This window comes from Diadema setosum, chromosome 5 (genome assembly GCF_964275005.1).
Source record: "Diadema setosum chromosome 5, eeDiaSeto1, whole genome shotgun sequence".
In the NCBI taxonomy this organism is placed as follows: Eukaryota; Metazoa; Echinodermata; class Echinoidea; order Diadematoida; family Diadematidae; genus Diadema; species Diadema setosum.
The window spans coordinates 40543398-40560475 of NC_092689.1; the positions used below are offsets into that span (position 1 = coordinate 40543398).

At 37.2% G+C, this 17078-nt stretch overlaps 1 protein-coding gene across 2 annotated transcripts in view; it reads left to right on the plus strand.

The window, feature by feature from the left end:
* Window positions 1–17078, plus strand: part of LOC140228280 (uncharacterized) — a 73034-nt gene that overhangs the window by 6078 nt on the left and 49878 nt on the right. For both annotated transcript variants that reach the window (XM_072308505.1, XM_072308506.1), the window contains exon 2: window positions 13198–13281. In XM_072308505.1, the coding sequence (XP_072164606.1) occupies window positions 13198–13281 (84 nt within the window). The remainder of the gene's footprint in view (window positions 1–13197; window positions 13282–17078) is intronic.

Here is a 17078-nt window from a genome sequence, read left to right on the forward strand (position 1 = left end):
TTGCAGTGTATTTGCATTCACATTACAAAATACCATGCGAAATACAGCTGACTTTCACGTAAAGTGAGAGGTTTGAACATATTCAGTAAAGGCAATGATAGCAAAAACAAAACGATGTGGTGATGTTACGCACAGATCTCAGTTGCCTTCGTTGTCATGCAGCTGTGACATCACATGATACTAATTGGTGTTTCATATTTGTAGAGTGGATATGTGTCATTGATTTGATATATATTTTGTCCCAAAGAGCGCTTTCTTTGTGACACTTCAAATTCAAACATGGGGAACACTATTATAACAGTACATTCCCTGACACAGAAGAATCAAATCCAGGAAGCACATTTCAAGATGATGATTCTTTCGTGTCAAGGAGGTAATTACCACCCAACCACAGCCTTGAACTCAGATCACTAATATCAGTCTTAAGTCAATAGAATTTCATTGTACAACAAGTGATAAATAGTATACTTGAACAATAAATCTTCTCTTGATAAAGCATTATTAAACCACTGGTGAAGTATTAAAGAAATACACAGACAAAATCAAAGTTCACTAAATATGTTATTCTTTATGTGTGCAATGGTGTAAGCTCCCCGTGTGTCACATTATTATGAGACTGCAACGCATGAGCACTTTTTGAGAAAAAAAAATGTTTGTGAAAGTAGTGTTAACTTTTTATTGAGGCATTGTGCCAGAAATGCAGTACAGCAAAGTTGTAGAGAAAAGTGCAAGCTTTGCTGTGAAGCAAATCTAATAATAAAGTTATAGCTATGATATTTAAAATGTTTGCATATGCGATTTGTTGATCACTTTGTACATTACAGCAAAATGTGAAAAGTTGTCAAACCGTTGACTGAGTCAAGCGTACGAACGTGACACACAAAGTGTTAACGAGACCTGGTAGCATTGAAAGACAGTGGTGGCTTGCAAGGGCGCCGGAAGCGGGGGGGCAGGGGTGGCACTTGCCCCCCCAAACAAAATGTTGGGGGGGCAAAACGAGTTTTTGCCCCCCAAAGTGCCCCCTGTAACAAATAATTAATCACTGATTTAAAGACCAAAATGAACAATAAAGGCATATTTCTTGTCTAAATGTTGTAATTTCATAACTGAAAATGCAAAAATTTTCGCCCCTAACGGGGCGAAAATTATAATACAATAACAACATACATTATTGTATCTATACACTAATAGTAACTTACGAGTAAATTTAGTGTATAGATGGTAGCCTCGTGTCATCGAGTGTGCCCGCTGAAACATACCTTTAGTAAACCTTACCTTTTTCATTTTCTTCTTTGCTTTCTAGCAGTATAAGAATATTTTTTATTGTTCGAACGATGCGATCACGTTTAAGCTTTTGATGAGTACATTTCAGATAAATTGCAAAGTGAAAGTGGCTCGTTCGTTCTGCCCGTATATAGAAAATTAAAATTTTCTTTAGTTATTATCATAGTCCTTCGCAGTGATTTCTTTTACTATGTTTATTTAACTCCTCAGAAATTTAATTTAAAATGCTCTATAAAAGCGACTTTTATACTCTGTTTTTACAAAAAGTCCCTACCATGGGAGGGGGTGTCCCCCTCCCACACCCTCCCCCACTCGGTCGTTTCGCTCCCTCGCCGAGGATCTCGCACCATCACATTATCAATGTACTCACCTATGTTATGATCATAGTCCTTCCAACTAATTTTTTCAATATGTTAATTCCCTAGAAATTTGCTTTAAATTCTCTATAAACGCGACTTTTATACTCTGTTTTTACAAAAAGTCCCTACCGTGGGAGGAGGTATCCCCCTCCCACACCCTCCCCCCGCTCGGTCGCTTCGCTCCCTCGCCGAGGATCTCACACCATCACATTATTATGTACTCCCGTATAGTCCTTTGCACTGATTATTTTTCACTATGTTTAATTCTTTAGAAATTAGCTTTTAAATGGTCTATATAAACGCGACTTTGTACCCTGTTTTACAAAAGCTCCCTACAGTGGTGGGGGAGGGATCCCCCTTTCCACCCCCCCCCCCCCCCCCGCTCACTCGCTTCGCTCCCGCGGGGAGGATCTCACATCATCACAATGTGCCCCCGTTGAGATTTTGCCCCCCCCCCCCCCCCAAAAAAAAAAAAAAACCAGAAGTGTTCCGGCGCGCTTGGTGGCTTGATTGACTGATCTGCATTTACTGCCCACCGGGGTATGTTTTAAAACATCCAATAGTGTATGTCAGCGAATCTGTACATCAGACAAAGTGTATGCTCATCGGTAACGGTCATCTCCTATCAAGACTCTTCGGCTGTGTGTGTACTTGCACAGAGATCAGTTATAAAGCTGTATACAATTTATTATGGGGATTGTCAAATATACTAGTATCCAAGCTGGGCCAGCCTTCCCACTCGGTGGTATCCTTACGGTACCAGGTCTTTACCAGAAAGAAAATCAGGATGTGTGCCAAACATTCAGTTTCCTCTTTGTCAGTGCTCCAATTTTCAAGAGGATTGGCATGTCCCTCTTTAAAGCTTTGTTTTTGAAAACAAATATACTAGATAGAATATTTCTTTTTTTTGTGATCAATAATACTGGTTTACACTGGTCGGAGTAGTTTGTTACCAAATAATCTGTTCCACAAGGAAATACTGAGTTGCATACAAAGCCATTTACATACCGGCAAACCAGAAACTTCCCCAGATTTTGCAATGAGCCAAGTTTGTGAAAGTAAAATGCTCTCGAAAATAATTCTTATCTACACAAGGCATTGAAATGTCAATTGCAATTTGTGAAAGTTTCATGCTGCAAATGTTTCTTGTATTACAATATACTGCATATCATTGCCCAAGCTGGGCTAAAATTTTGAGTCACCAACTTTGTTTCCTTTGACCTGTTTACTTTTTACATCTTGACTTATTTGCAGATGGAAGCGTCGTCCCTGGAAATTTTGAAGAATGCTTAAATATCATCAGTGAACTAGATGATTGTAGCTGTTCGATCTAGAGGCCAGTCTCCATAGGAATCCAGCTTGATAATAAAAACCACATTTAGCAGTAATTTTAACAAATGCATGCTGATATGTAAATATTCCAGTGTGTTTTAAAAACAAAATGATTTCTGATAAGTTTGAAACTGAGGGAAAACAGTTTTCCTAGTCCACATCCTTACATGAATATTCATGTACAGTTGTATAGATCTTTTTCATGATACATCCATTTTCAATGCACTTTTTCTTTGTTGCATAATATCAAAGTTTACACAGTAAGTAGTATTGGCATATATTACATATTTTAGCTATTGATAGAGGAAATGATTGAAGTCTCAAGCTCAATTTTATCACTCATTAGCCTTTTGAAATACAGTATACAAGATTCATATAGTATAGAAATTGATACTGTAAGGGAATTGTCAAAAACAAGCAGTGATACCTATACTCTCACTGTTATAATATAGCATTCTCCAAAACAAAATTCTCTTTCTCTTTCTCTACCTCTCCCTATCTTTAGAGCTGTATGGTCATTATTTGATACATGAGGCAAATAACCTGTGGAAGCATTCTGCTTCTGATTAGATATTATTTTATTTTGAATATCTTCCTGTGAATTAAAAAGTGAGTAAAATATTGCAATGAGCTGTACTCATTTATACTACATATATCAAAGAATTCGAATCAGCTATCAAAAGGAAACAGAGACAGGTCTGATCATTAAAGACTAAATGAGCAACATTCCATGATCACCTAGCATTCCTACCTACACAGACAGCTATTAAGGCAAACAGCTATCAACAATAGAGGAAGCCATCATAATGCCTATGTCCTATTGAATGTTTTAGGTCTGTGCGTTGAATGCAACTTTGCAGCAGTAAGGAATTTTTTTTAAAGAAGTGAATGGAACGTAGAGTGTTGCACAGATGGCTGTTTTCTATTCTGCTAGCTAGGGACAAACGTTGTAGAATGTTACTCATGCATGTAGAGACCTTGACAAGCATTTCGATTGATTTAAGAATGTAAACAACATTGACATGCGAATCGAATCACATGCCAGGAGTTTACTGCTTTGTCTGTCTGTGATTTTTCTGACAGTGTAGAAAAATCTTGACCAAATACACTCAAGTGTTGTCTTAAAAAAAGGAACCTGCACACCTCACAAATTATGTTGTATTTCATATTTGGTATGTATTTACTCAAATTGGAAAATATACACAAGATTTGACAACTAATCAAAATAACCAGCATAGACATTCTTATAAATGCACATCATGACAAATCTGGTAATAACAATGATTGTTACAGAGACTCTATCAATAATTACTTCATACTTTTGAAGATTTAAGATTAAGGACAATTTCTCTTTCCCTCATTTGTTTAATTGTGTTTGTTTTGTTTTCTGGCTCACGTAGAATTGGCGCACAGTATAGCCCTTTACACTTGTGTTTCTTAACCCCGTGCTTTTTCTGACCCAGGACTATCGTTAGTCCTGTACCAATTTTTTTCAGATTTTTACACTCGCCAATAAATCCCGTACTAAGCTCTTGTTCTGGGCTAAGGAGAAAATTGAATTTTTACACTCGTATTTCTTAGTCCCGTACTTTCCAAACCACATGAATATTCATGATTACGCTGTGCACTGTACAAGTACACACACGCACCGGCAGCACTTGATTAACTCGTTTCTGATTGGTCAGTGGGGGGTCGGACTTCGTCTCCGTCGCTTAGCCCCGGATTATTTTTTCATTCTGTTTACACTCGCTTGCTTGGCACCGCAATTGCGGGGTTAGCACCGCAATTGCGGTGCTAACCCTGCTATTTTGCAGGGCCAGATAGTACGAGATTATCGGTGGGGCTAGCCCACTTTGGCAAAAACAAGTGTAAACAGAAAGTGGGCAAAGGAAAGGCCCCCCCGTAGCCCCACCGTTGGTACGGGACTAAGCAAAAATTTGCAAGTGTAAAAAGCCCTTATGATTATAGTGCTCTGCTTTTCTGCAGGCCTGTATAAAACGTCTCATATTTGCATGAAAAGCAGTTTATGACCTCATTGCTACATTGACAGTGTAGACATTGCTAGTGAAACATACGACATAGTAAATGTCACTGGGCCTGCTGTCTCCTCATTCCAATAAACTGGATTTGCCCCTATGGGGGAATATGCCAAACGTCCTATCAGTGCAGTGGATTCCATTCTGTGACAATAGAGCTAGAGTCACGTAGTTGCATTGTTACCCTTTGTTAGTTGCTGCGCTCAAGGTCAGCTTTTAAATGGTAATGAAACAATGAGGAATTCCAAAGTCTGAGAGAAATAGGCACAAAAACTGTAGACGAAAGAGACGCATTACCATACTCCATTTGGTGTTTTCCTTACATGCAGCTTGTCCTTATTTTTCTCATTCCCCGTATCGACCCCCAGGTGTGGTTCTCTGATTCTGCCAGTTATTTTATAATCTGCCAGCAGGTATAAAGGAAAGATTTACTCAGTCATTTTATGACCCGACAGATAACCAGGTACTGATGGCATGAAGCCCCAGTGCACTCGAGTGTAACCAATGCAGACACGCAGGGGGATCATTAGCGCAACGCCATTTTAATGGTGCAGCTATGTAGCTCTCATTGTGGGCTGTGATCTGTGTTTCTTGAATCACAGCAATAACATCTCTTAAACTATTTTAAAAAAGGAAAAAACACCCACAGAAAATCAAAGAGTAACATATAATATTCTCTACAAGTAAAATCTAGGCTCTGTTCAGTATTTCCATGTTATGTTCAAGCTACCTTTGTTGTATTCAATAATTTTATGGAATTCTTTCTTATTCATCTCATTTGATAACTGGGAAAGGAAGAAATACTACCATGACTTTGTACCAGTAAGGAAGCAGTATTGGTATACAACTACAAATGAATAAAGCTGTTTTGTTGGAGTGGTTTCATTGAAATTGTTAATGATTGTTTTGTTGGAAGTGCAATTAAAATCATACTTTATTTTGGTGGGTTTTTTTTCCGTTGACATACAAGATTGCCTGTAGTGCTATGCATAGAATATGTTATCCGTGGATATCTGTATGATTAGGGTTTGTTTGTTTTTTTAATAAAATTACATTATTCACATTACATCAATTCAAATAACTTTAACAAAAGAATCAGTCAAATGGATATATGCACTGCTTTGAACTTAACCTGATGAGGACATACTGATTTTGTTACAACATGCATTTCCCGTAGACACCTGCCTGAGTAGACTCCGACTCATCCTCAACGGGTTAAAGAAGACATATACACCTTTAAAACAGCAGATTACAGTTATTCCTCCTTTACTTGATATCAGGAAAAGAAAAGAAAATTAACAATAGGGACTTATACATAAATTTGGAATGTCTTGAATGTTGTTGTTTTTTTCTTTCTGCCATGTCATTGATTTTTCTGTAGATGCATCTCATAACCTAGTCCAGACAAAATGATTTAGTCAACTTTTTAGTTCACCCATAAGCTTATACTCTATAGGCCTACAATGTTACTTCAGCTTTAGTTTAGCAAGCTCCTTTGTGATAGGAGAATAACATCATCTTGAGTCAGGCACCTCCAGCTTTTCAGCAGGTGTAAATAGTGTTTAAATCATTCCTTGGTTTTATCTGCCATAAAATGGTCAGAGGAGCCCAAAGCACTTCACCATTCATTATCACCCTACTTTACATACATTGTCAAATACACTTGAAATTCCACTTACCCTGTGATCAAGGTCTTAAAAAGCCTGTAGGAAGTATACTGTCGCCTTACACGTCATTCAGCTTTCCTATTGTGAGGCAAGAAAAAAAAAAGAGAATAAAGGTTGAATGGATTGGCTAGATGTAAATGAGTACGGTAGATTTTGTATTTAGGGGCTAGATATCACTCATTTTGTGGTATGTATTATGTTCTTACATGATAATGAGTAATAGGTGACATACAGGTGCACAACCATGCACATACACATTTTCAAAGCAAATGATTGAAAAGTATTCATTGCTTGGGAACACATCAAATTTTGCATTAGGCCCTGAAGTCCTGTGGAAAAAAAAAACGCAAAATGGTCAAAATGTGTGGAAACATCTCATGGCTTCATGAAGTCAGAAAAAAAAAATCTTCTTTCCCCATTTAGCATCCAAAAGGAGTAAAAAGCCCCATGTTCCACAGCCAGAAGTTATTACACCTCAGTATGTGGGATGACATGTTTTTAAAATTCCATTTTAGTTTGTATGTCTTCTAAGAATTCCATCTCGCACTCTGAACTTTATTTGCAGGCTTTGTCTCATTGTCACTTGTAACTGACAGACGCACACGTATTGTTTTGTTGATGTCATGAGACATTTCAGGTCACATGATCCATGATATTTATAACCTCAATGTCAATTGGATCCCAGCGCTTTGAAAGAATTTCACATCTGACCCCAACGTAGACATTAGAGGACGAAAGAAAATAATTTGCACTCTGCTCTGTGTATTTGTTTGGAGGAAACACATTCCCGGGGTTAACACATGACCTGACATGTTGGAGAATGCATGCACTTTCCTCTACTGTGATAACCATATGTGATCATCATGTATTATTTTACATTTTTTGTAAATCCGTTGCACTATGGTCTTACCTCGTGGCTTGTTCATATGTGGTGATTGGTTGCAAATCATCTAATAGGGACTGATCATAACATGAACTCCATGATGTGTTTGTCAGGTGCATGTTTTCTTTTTTATGCAGAAAAACAAAACAAAAACTTCACTCTTCTTTTCTCGTGATTGCTGTGTCATTTCAAGAGTAGTTCTAGTCCAATGAGACGCACAGATTAGCACTCACATCATTCTTGGATAAAACTAATGAAGTTGTACAGCAGTGATAAGGAAGTGTAATCTCTTTCTGAAGTGCAGTTAATTGTAACCACCCCTCTTTTCCGTGAATAGTTGGCTTAACCAAAGGTATGCCTGCATCAGTCTGAAGTTCCAAGATAACATGCTCAGTCTTATTCTGCATTGTGTGCTATTAACAGGAGGATGATTATCTATTCGAGAAAATATCCCAAATATGATTGATCAGGTTTTTATGATGTGCTGTTACGAACCTTGAAAATTATCTTGTTTCTATCATGCACTATGTTAGAATGGAATGGATGACAGGTGATGAATAAATAAAAACTTTATCTGTATCATACATATGTTTAGTTCATAATATGCTTATTATGCGCTCAATTCTTGCATGTGTTCTTGCTTTCATCCAAAGAAATTGACACATGAATAGGAAACAGAGTTTAAGGAGATCAACTGTATAATGAGTGTTACAGAATTTTGGCTGATTTATTTAAAGAGTGGTTGCCTTTTTTTCACAGAAAGACAACAATATCTTGCTACTTTCTCAGCGTAGTTGATATACTATCCCACTGTCGGTCATTTCCTTTACTCATACAATTTTTTATTTATTTATTATTTTTTTTTTTTAGACAACCTCTCACATAACCTCTAACAAAATGAAGAGGAATAATGCTGTGCAGTAGGCCTTATTGCTTCTATCTTAAGTCTGTTAAAGAAACCATTTAGAATTTGCAAAGGAGAGATGTAAAAAATAAAAACCTCATAAATATATCATATTTTAAAAACAAACATCTGATTTCATAAGTTCAGAAGATGGCAAATTTAGGAGTTCATAGAATATGGTATTCTACGTAAGCCCTACCACAATCTTTGACAAAGTTTGCCATTCATTATTCATGAATTTGGGTTCATAGCATGGTATCATTTACTTCTTACTCTTTTCAACAACCCAATTGTGCAATGAGTCATTCAGAACAAAAGCTGTTTTTCGAAAGAATTTTCAAATGCCATGACATGACAGAGCAGAGATTTAAGTGAATCAGTGACATTCTTTTTTCTTTTGAGAATCAGAAGTCCTGTGTCTCTGTGAAAAAAAAAACCCAAACCCATAATGTTAAAAAGACTTTGTTGGAAGCAGCATGGGGGAATGTTTGCTGAGTGACAAGGTATTTGTGTTTTGTAGAGTCACATGTTCTTAATGTGCAAGCATGGAGCATGCCTCTGATGAAATTGAGTCTGGTCACACCTATACTTTTTCTGCCTGGAATCTTCCTTGATGTTCAGGTCTGAACCCTGTCGGAAAGAATGCCCTCCATTTTTTGTTTAAAGCTCTGCCTTCTTTGCTCTTGAGCCAGGCAAGATGCTATGGCAAAGTCAGCTTATTGAATTTATGCTGGTATCAATGTTTCTTTTGTGACATTGATGGGTGTATAATGACCATCTGAAGTTACGTTTTTGGTGGAATGCATTTAACAAGTAACACAAAATACATTAATTCACATTTTTGCAACTAGATGAACCTTTTCTTTGAAGCGGAGTCTTGCCCCTGTCATAATTCACCAAAGCGCCCAGATAGGATTACACTTCAGGTTAAGGAGGGTTTTCTCTAAAAACAGAGAGCTCATTCAATTCCAGTTGCCAGGTCATTGTGTTAACAATTTGCCGTATTCGCTTTGGGTCTGAGGTTAATATTCTGCATGGAAAAGTAAATGTGACACCATCTTGCAAGGCAAAAACAAAACAACAACAACAATAAGAAACCCCTGGAAATTTAGATCAAGGGTTAATTCAAGATATTATAGTCTGTTTCAGATATCACAACTCGGCAGAGTTTTGGTTTCACGAATACTACTAGCCAAAATAAAATGTCACATTGTAAAGATTAAAGTTGCAAGTCATATTTTGGTGTGAAATCTGAGACACATCGTCATCCAAAGTAGGCAAGGAGATTTTATTGAACTTATTGAAGTATGGAATGAGCAGGATGTAAGAGTGTTGATGAAAAAACAACAAAAGAGGTTGCTTTTTCGGTGAAATATAACTGTGATGCCTTGAGCCCCCAACTGTTCAAAATTTCTTAAATAGTATGAGATTGCTACAATTGGTTTGATATCAACCCTTGGTTCCACATAGAGACAAATTCCAAGGCATAACTGGTATGGGAGTAGGTCTCATATTAATGTCATTCACCTTTCACATAAAGCTACCCTCTAAGCATGAAGACCATACCAATATTCCTGTAGAAAATGTAGGACTAGCTCTCCTTAACTCCTTATATATTCCATAACATTTCCCTCAGATATTCTATCCACATTGCAAGAATGCATCAATTTCTGGTTCTAGGTCTCAACCCTTGCTAAGTATGGTCAGACCTTTATACATGTGATCAAATTCACCAGCTATATTTTGTCAGTGGGAAATTGGCAAGTTTTGGGAATATAATGTTGATGACTTTTTTTTTTTCCTGTGGTGCATAAGACATCTACCAGTCACCACAAGATGAAGCTTTTTTCAAGTTGTGAGGGTTTTTTTTTTCCCCCAATGAAAGTGCAATAGCCAGCTTTTGAACCTGTGGCAATACTCTTTTTTTTAAAGGAGAAAAAGATTTATTCAAACAATCATATTGAGTCTTAAATCCATATTGATGATGATCTTGTTCCAAAATTTGTGTCTTTCACTAGTCATTTTCTGTTTTATAACCGTTTGAATAACTTGTGAATAGGAAAGCTTTCAGTAAATAAAATGGAAAAATGGCAATTATCCTAATAGGGGTTGCATGCATTTACTAGAGAAACTATGAATTAAGCAATTACAGTATGAACCAAAGATTCCTACAAGAGTAGTTTTAAGGTCTTTGTAATTGGAGCCTCACTTTGCTCTAACAATGATTGAAAACCAAACAGAAGCTGGCAGATAAGTTCTTTATGTTACTTACTGATCTCCTCAGACATGTATCACTTTTGATTCCTGCCTAGTTTTCATGGTATCACAACTTGTAACTTTACCTTTCAAATGTGTGGCTGTGATGAGAGGCCAAATGTAATTTGTGTCATACTGGGAGAATTCTAGGGAGGAAATATGAAAAGTAGCTCAGTCATGAAACATCAGCGCCTCTTTCCTACTGAGCATGCTGCGACTTAATCCAGCGAGCCAGCGAGGGGTAAGATTTCTGGAGCTAATGTTTGGTCTGGGCTTCTTGGAAGAGAGCCTGCATGGCTACAAACTGTAGGTGCTTGACCTTATGTGACTGTGGGAGATAGATTTGGTATGATATCATTGCCCGTAGCTGTGTAACATGACAAAATTAATGTTTGGATTGATGCTCTGAGAGAATTGAGTGTAATGAATAGTTTCAGAAGAATAACTATGAGTGAGAGAGCTTCAGCATTTTGTTTCATAGCCACATAGCCACATGGGGATATCCAATGAAAACATGTTTACCTCAACTGTGAATTGCGAATTCTGCAAACAACTAGTCTCAACATTCTTAACATTGTTATGAGACCTCTACCTCAGAATGTAATTTTATAATGGCATGAAATTCTCAAGTGCATTATCATCACAGTGGGTTTTTTTTTTTTTGGGGGGGGGGGGGGGGTAGGAATTGGCATTGTCTCCATTCAACAAATGTGCAACTACATCCAGAAATACTATTTCTATTTGTCTGGTACTTTTCACTGAAATTATGACACCTTGACACCTATTGTGTCCTGTAAAAGTCTAGCTAACTTCCAAGGAAATTTTGCCAGAAGCAAGCATGCCGCAACAGGTTGAAATGCTCAGTGCATTGAGGTATATAAGGTCCTATCTATCCAAAGCTGGCTCCAAAGCTGTCACATTTGATTTTGTCATTGCTGTTGAATGGCTGTGTAGCATGTGATCACAAAATAAAAGACAAAAATCTGTGAATAAACATTCAGATGTTTGAGGAATTAAGTCCAAAGGTACAGTAAAAATGAATGTTTGCACGATGGTACAGTTTATTATTGTAATTGTTTCTGTACATTTACAAAAATAGTACATGAATATGTAAACAGTGGGCACGATCATTTTCACAGTGATTGCACTGTGTAGTAATGCATCATATTTGACATCCTGTTTGTGATGCAAACATACATATATCACATGCAAAAAACCCTCATTTTCTGATACACACTGTAATAGTTCTATCTCACTTAAAGTTATTGAGTCACGTAAACCTTTTCAACAGATAGAGCTGTACTGCAAACAATGATATTGATATTTACGAGTCAACATTAATCATGCAGCAATGTCTACTCAAAGAGGAATGCTTGCTTGCTGTGCAGTCCTGTACAAAGGTGAGAAATTGTCACATTGGGGGAATACCACTGATCTCTTCTATATGGAGAAAATTGGAAATTATCTTTCAACAAGTAAAAATGAACAAGACAGAAGGATAATAAATGCAATCAACTCTGTAGCTGCCACTTGCAAGCAAGGAGATTGTTTGATACAGTATGTATCATTTCCTGACAGGGTGTAGTTTGGCTGATACCATAGATGCAGATTATACCATGTCCAGGTTACAGAAGAGTTTGCCAATGGTTGCATCCTACACACACACACACACACACACACACACGCACACACACTTGCACGCACCAAAAAAAAACACAAAAAACCAAATCCCCATTGTATCATGAAGACAATAATAAATAATGTACTTACATAAATGGGCCAGAAGACATGATTGTTAAAAGCATGTGACAATGTTTCTCCTAAAAATGTCTTGTTCCAGGTCATAAAATATTGAATGTAGTGTAAATACTTCCTTCAGGTGTATACATGCACTACCTGTAGGATATGAATCAAACTGGGAAAGTAGCAATGGAAATCCCCAGCTGTTTGCTTGTTCAAGACGTATTTGATATATGTGGTCAGGGACTGAAAAGTCAGAAAAGTTGATTTTGTTTCAGTCTATCTGTTGGAGATGGATTTCTGCATGGTTCAGACATGATTTATATAATATAAGGTGCATTCAAAATTTCTGAGAATGTTTACTTCCTGTATCATAAATAATACAAAAGTAAGGACTTCTGACTGTGTATTGAAACTGCACATTCTTGCCTTTAACTTGTTTTGATTTCACTTTGTATTAGGATTAGAAGTAGAGATTTTTGAGATTGTATTGTTATTCTTCACAGCATTATCAACAATGTAGAATTTGCATGAAATGCAAAGTTTGACGTGTTGAGGACGGACTGATTTTGCTACAACACCCATTTCCCATAGACCCCTGCCCGAGTATACTCGGGACTCGTCCTCAATGGTTAAAACAGCAACATGGTTTATATATACTGTAGATTTGCATCACCACAATAATACTTCAGCATTAAACATGTGTGAATGTTCTCCCTTTTTGTTCTTAATCCAGGACGAAGAAGGTGGTGATGAAGGGGAGAAACAAGAACAGAATGGTGCCAGTCATGACAACGGGTTTAACGGAAACAGCCATGCAGTAAGTGTGAAGAATCTTAATAGCTAGCTCTGTTGTCTGACTTCCTCGTCAGTGAATGTAAACCTCCTTTACACTACAGCTTTCCTTTTACCCTTCTCTCTCTTTCCCTCCTTAAAGTCTCGGGGCAGTCGATGAACAACATCACCCATTGTACTACCAGGCCAGAGCGCAAACATCGTCCATGTCATATTTCGTGACTGACTGACTGACGGACAGCTAAGAACATATAAATAGCTCCCATTTTGGAACATATCCTACCACATGTCCACCATATGTGATTTCCGACCACAATGATTCAACTTATGACTGTCATTCCTTCAAATGCACGCCTTCTGTATTATGAAATATTAATGACTCCCACGTCCATCATATTCCACTCTGTTGTCACCTGTAATCTGACGCTGACAATGAATACGGATGTGTGGATTATCATCACATAGAATTCATATCATTCTTACATCAGTGTGAAACAGATCATGTCTGTACTGCACAGATGCATATATCCCAAGACAAATATAAAGGGATTTGACTCTACTGCTGCATTTAGTCCTCTTTGACTGCTAAGTAATTGTGTTCTATTGAATGGATTGCGCAAATGATGAGGAAAAAAGCTTTGAACTTTGACCCATTTGAATCCATCATAGATTTGCTATTTAGAAGAAAAAAAATGAGCAGCAAAGAATGTTACAGTGACCGAATGTTAGTACAGCACAGTCTATGTTATTTCCACACATTGTGTTATTTCCACATAGGTTCTGAAAGCCTGATTTGAATCGGACCAATGTTTGAAGTACAGTTGAACCTCTCGTATCCGGACAAGTCGGGACCGGGGCTCATCCGGATAAGGGATTTGGCCGGATACGGGAGACTCAATGCTTTATACATGTACATATACATACACATGTACTGATGTAGCCCATTGTAGTGCTACATGTAGTAATGTGTATACTGCAACCTTTTCATTGTTACATTTGGGGATGTTTTGGGATGTTGAAATGGCTGAAGGTAAGCAATTTGGAAGGAAATTTGATGCAATGTATGTTAATCATATTGGAAGTAATATGTAATTCATGTGTGTTTGGGTAGGAGTTCTCAAGGAGTTGGGAATCCCCCTTTCTTCCCGTAATTATTTAAAAAAAAAAATAATGGCGAGATTGCGTCCGGATAATAGAGAGATCCGGATAAAGGGAGGCCGGATAATAGAGGTTCAACTGTACATAGATAGTGGTTAGTCATGGTTGATGGGGGGGGGGGGGGGGGCTGGGCAGAGGGAGGGGAGGGACATGTAGGTGTTACTTTAAAAGTGATGTCATATGAGGGGGTGTGAGAACCTGATTCATTTTACGTTTTTTTTTTTCTCCTTTGGTACATATGAAATCTATGTCGTGAGCTTAAAGGTCCAGTTTACCTTTGGGAGCAGTGATTTCAAAAATGTTCAAGATATCACATTTGATGCATATGTGTAGGTCTGCTGTATCATAAAACATCCTACCATATGAAATATTTGCAATGAAACCTAAAATATAAGGAGATATCAGGGTTTTTCTTCATAAACCGTAACTGTATACGGTTTAGTCTGGAAACATCTTTATTATAACTATTGTTCACATTTTGTGTATTAAACAACACTTAACATCGATTATACGGATTCAAATTTTGACAGTGGTCGTTTCTATCCCTAACTCACATTTTAGAACTATTTTAAAGCACTAATGCTGGGTTTTTGTTTCATCTGCAAATGGTAAATTATGCCTTTAAAGGACAAGTTCACCTTCATAGACATGTGGGTTGAGTGAATGCAGCAATATTAGTAGAACACATCAGTGAGAGTTTGAGGAAAATCGGACAATCCGTTCAAAAGTTATGAATTTTTTAAGTTTCTGCTCACTCATGACTGGATGAGAAGACTACTATAGCTTGTGATGTCACATGCGTACAACGATATAAAGAAAGAATAAAGAGAATTCAACATATTTTCACTTTTTCTCGCATAACAAAAGAACACTTGACTTCTCTCTTTCAGAAGGCAGGGGGAATAATATTACCGTTAACATATGTCGGTAACAAGTTGAATAAATGTGCACTTTATTAAAAAAGTTAAGTTTTGTGAAATTCTCTTTTTATTTTCTTTATATCGTTGTACGCATATGACATCATATACTGAAGTATTCTTCTCATCCAGCAGTGACTGGGCAGATACTTTAAAAATTCATAACTTTTGAACGGATTGTCTGATTTTCCCCAAACTTTCACTAATGTGTTCTACTAATATTGTTGCATTCACACAATCCACATGTATATGGAAGTGGACTTGTCCTTTAACTGTGAAACTTTCCCCATGAGGACAGATCAAAAGTGGGGTTTTTTGTGGCTTTTTTTTTAATGAAATTTTCTTTTGAATAAGAACCAGTATATCTTATCTTCAGTTTATCACTGCAAAAATAAGTTCATCAAAGCTTGAAAAAAAAACTAAATATTCCCCCTTCCCCAAATTGGATTTTGTGTCATAATAGGCAGTGTTGCCAAGTTTCTGAGTAATGATGCATCATCTATGCTGTCAATTTTGATGCTGATTTGTGCATAATGAAAACAGAAATTCCTCAGTTTACAATTTGGTCACAAAAGCATTACACTGCTATGACTGCCTAGCATAATTCATAAAGCTTTGATGGAACTTTTATCATCAACAGCAGCTTGACAATGATCTATAAATAGTATACTATTGTACATAGTATACTATTGTACTATTCGTAGTATACTATTGTACTATTCATAAAGCTTTGATGGAACTTTTATCATCAACAGCAGCTTGACAATGATCTATAAATAGTATACTATTGACACTTTTTTCCAGCGATTTGTTTGTGGTTTAATCCATGGTACATTCGTAATATGTGAATGTGTCACGTACTTGTTATTTTTGGTGTACAAAGAGGCAAAGTCCAGGTGTAGGATTCCTCTTCTGAAGAAATGGGAACCAGATCCAGTAACTTTTACACACACACACACACACACACACAAAAGAAAACAGAAAAAAATGACACTCTGGTGTTGAGGGGATTGCCTCAGAAAGAGGGCCAGATCCCAGCAGGGTGTACATTTGGCTGTGTAATCATGACCGAGACCAATACCTTGTCTTTCTCTCCACAGTAAGAAAAAAAGAATAAGAAAAAAAAAAGGAAAGGAAACTGAATGCAAAACACCACATCTCATGCCAGTTTGCATGGGTTTGAGTTTGTACAGTAATATGCAGAACAGTTTTTGTTTTCTTTTTCTTATGATTTGTGAAAATTTCAGCTTCCCTAGATTTGAAAGTGATAGAAGAGACTCTGATGGTTCATCTGATTTTAAATTTGCAGAAGAAAACAGGAAGAAAGATGTATTAAAGGGTAATAGGCTATCTTGTTAATCCATTACGTCCCTGGGAATCTGCTGCAGAAGTAGGCCCTATAGTCTCACTGTCTCATCATTAACTTGTCAACACAGAATTCTATTGCATATTATACACTTGTATATTAGGAGAAAGATTAGATTGATCTGGCAAAATTAATTTGCAGTTGATACCAAACCACAGAATATATGTTTCTGAGTCTTGATGGGTTAAAGGGAATACTCAAGCATGTCACTGATGTGCACCATTATTGTGTAATGCAGAGCCAGTCGTGCCTGCTAGATAGATTCTGTGTATCAGATGATGTCATGCAGTCTATTCATCATCAACGTTCATGTGCCTTACATGGTACATGGGTTCCTCTTGTCAGGCTGGCTTGGTGGCAGCGGAATGTTGTGAGAAATTA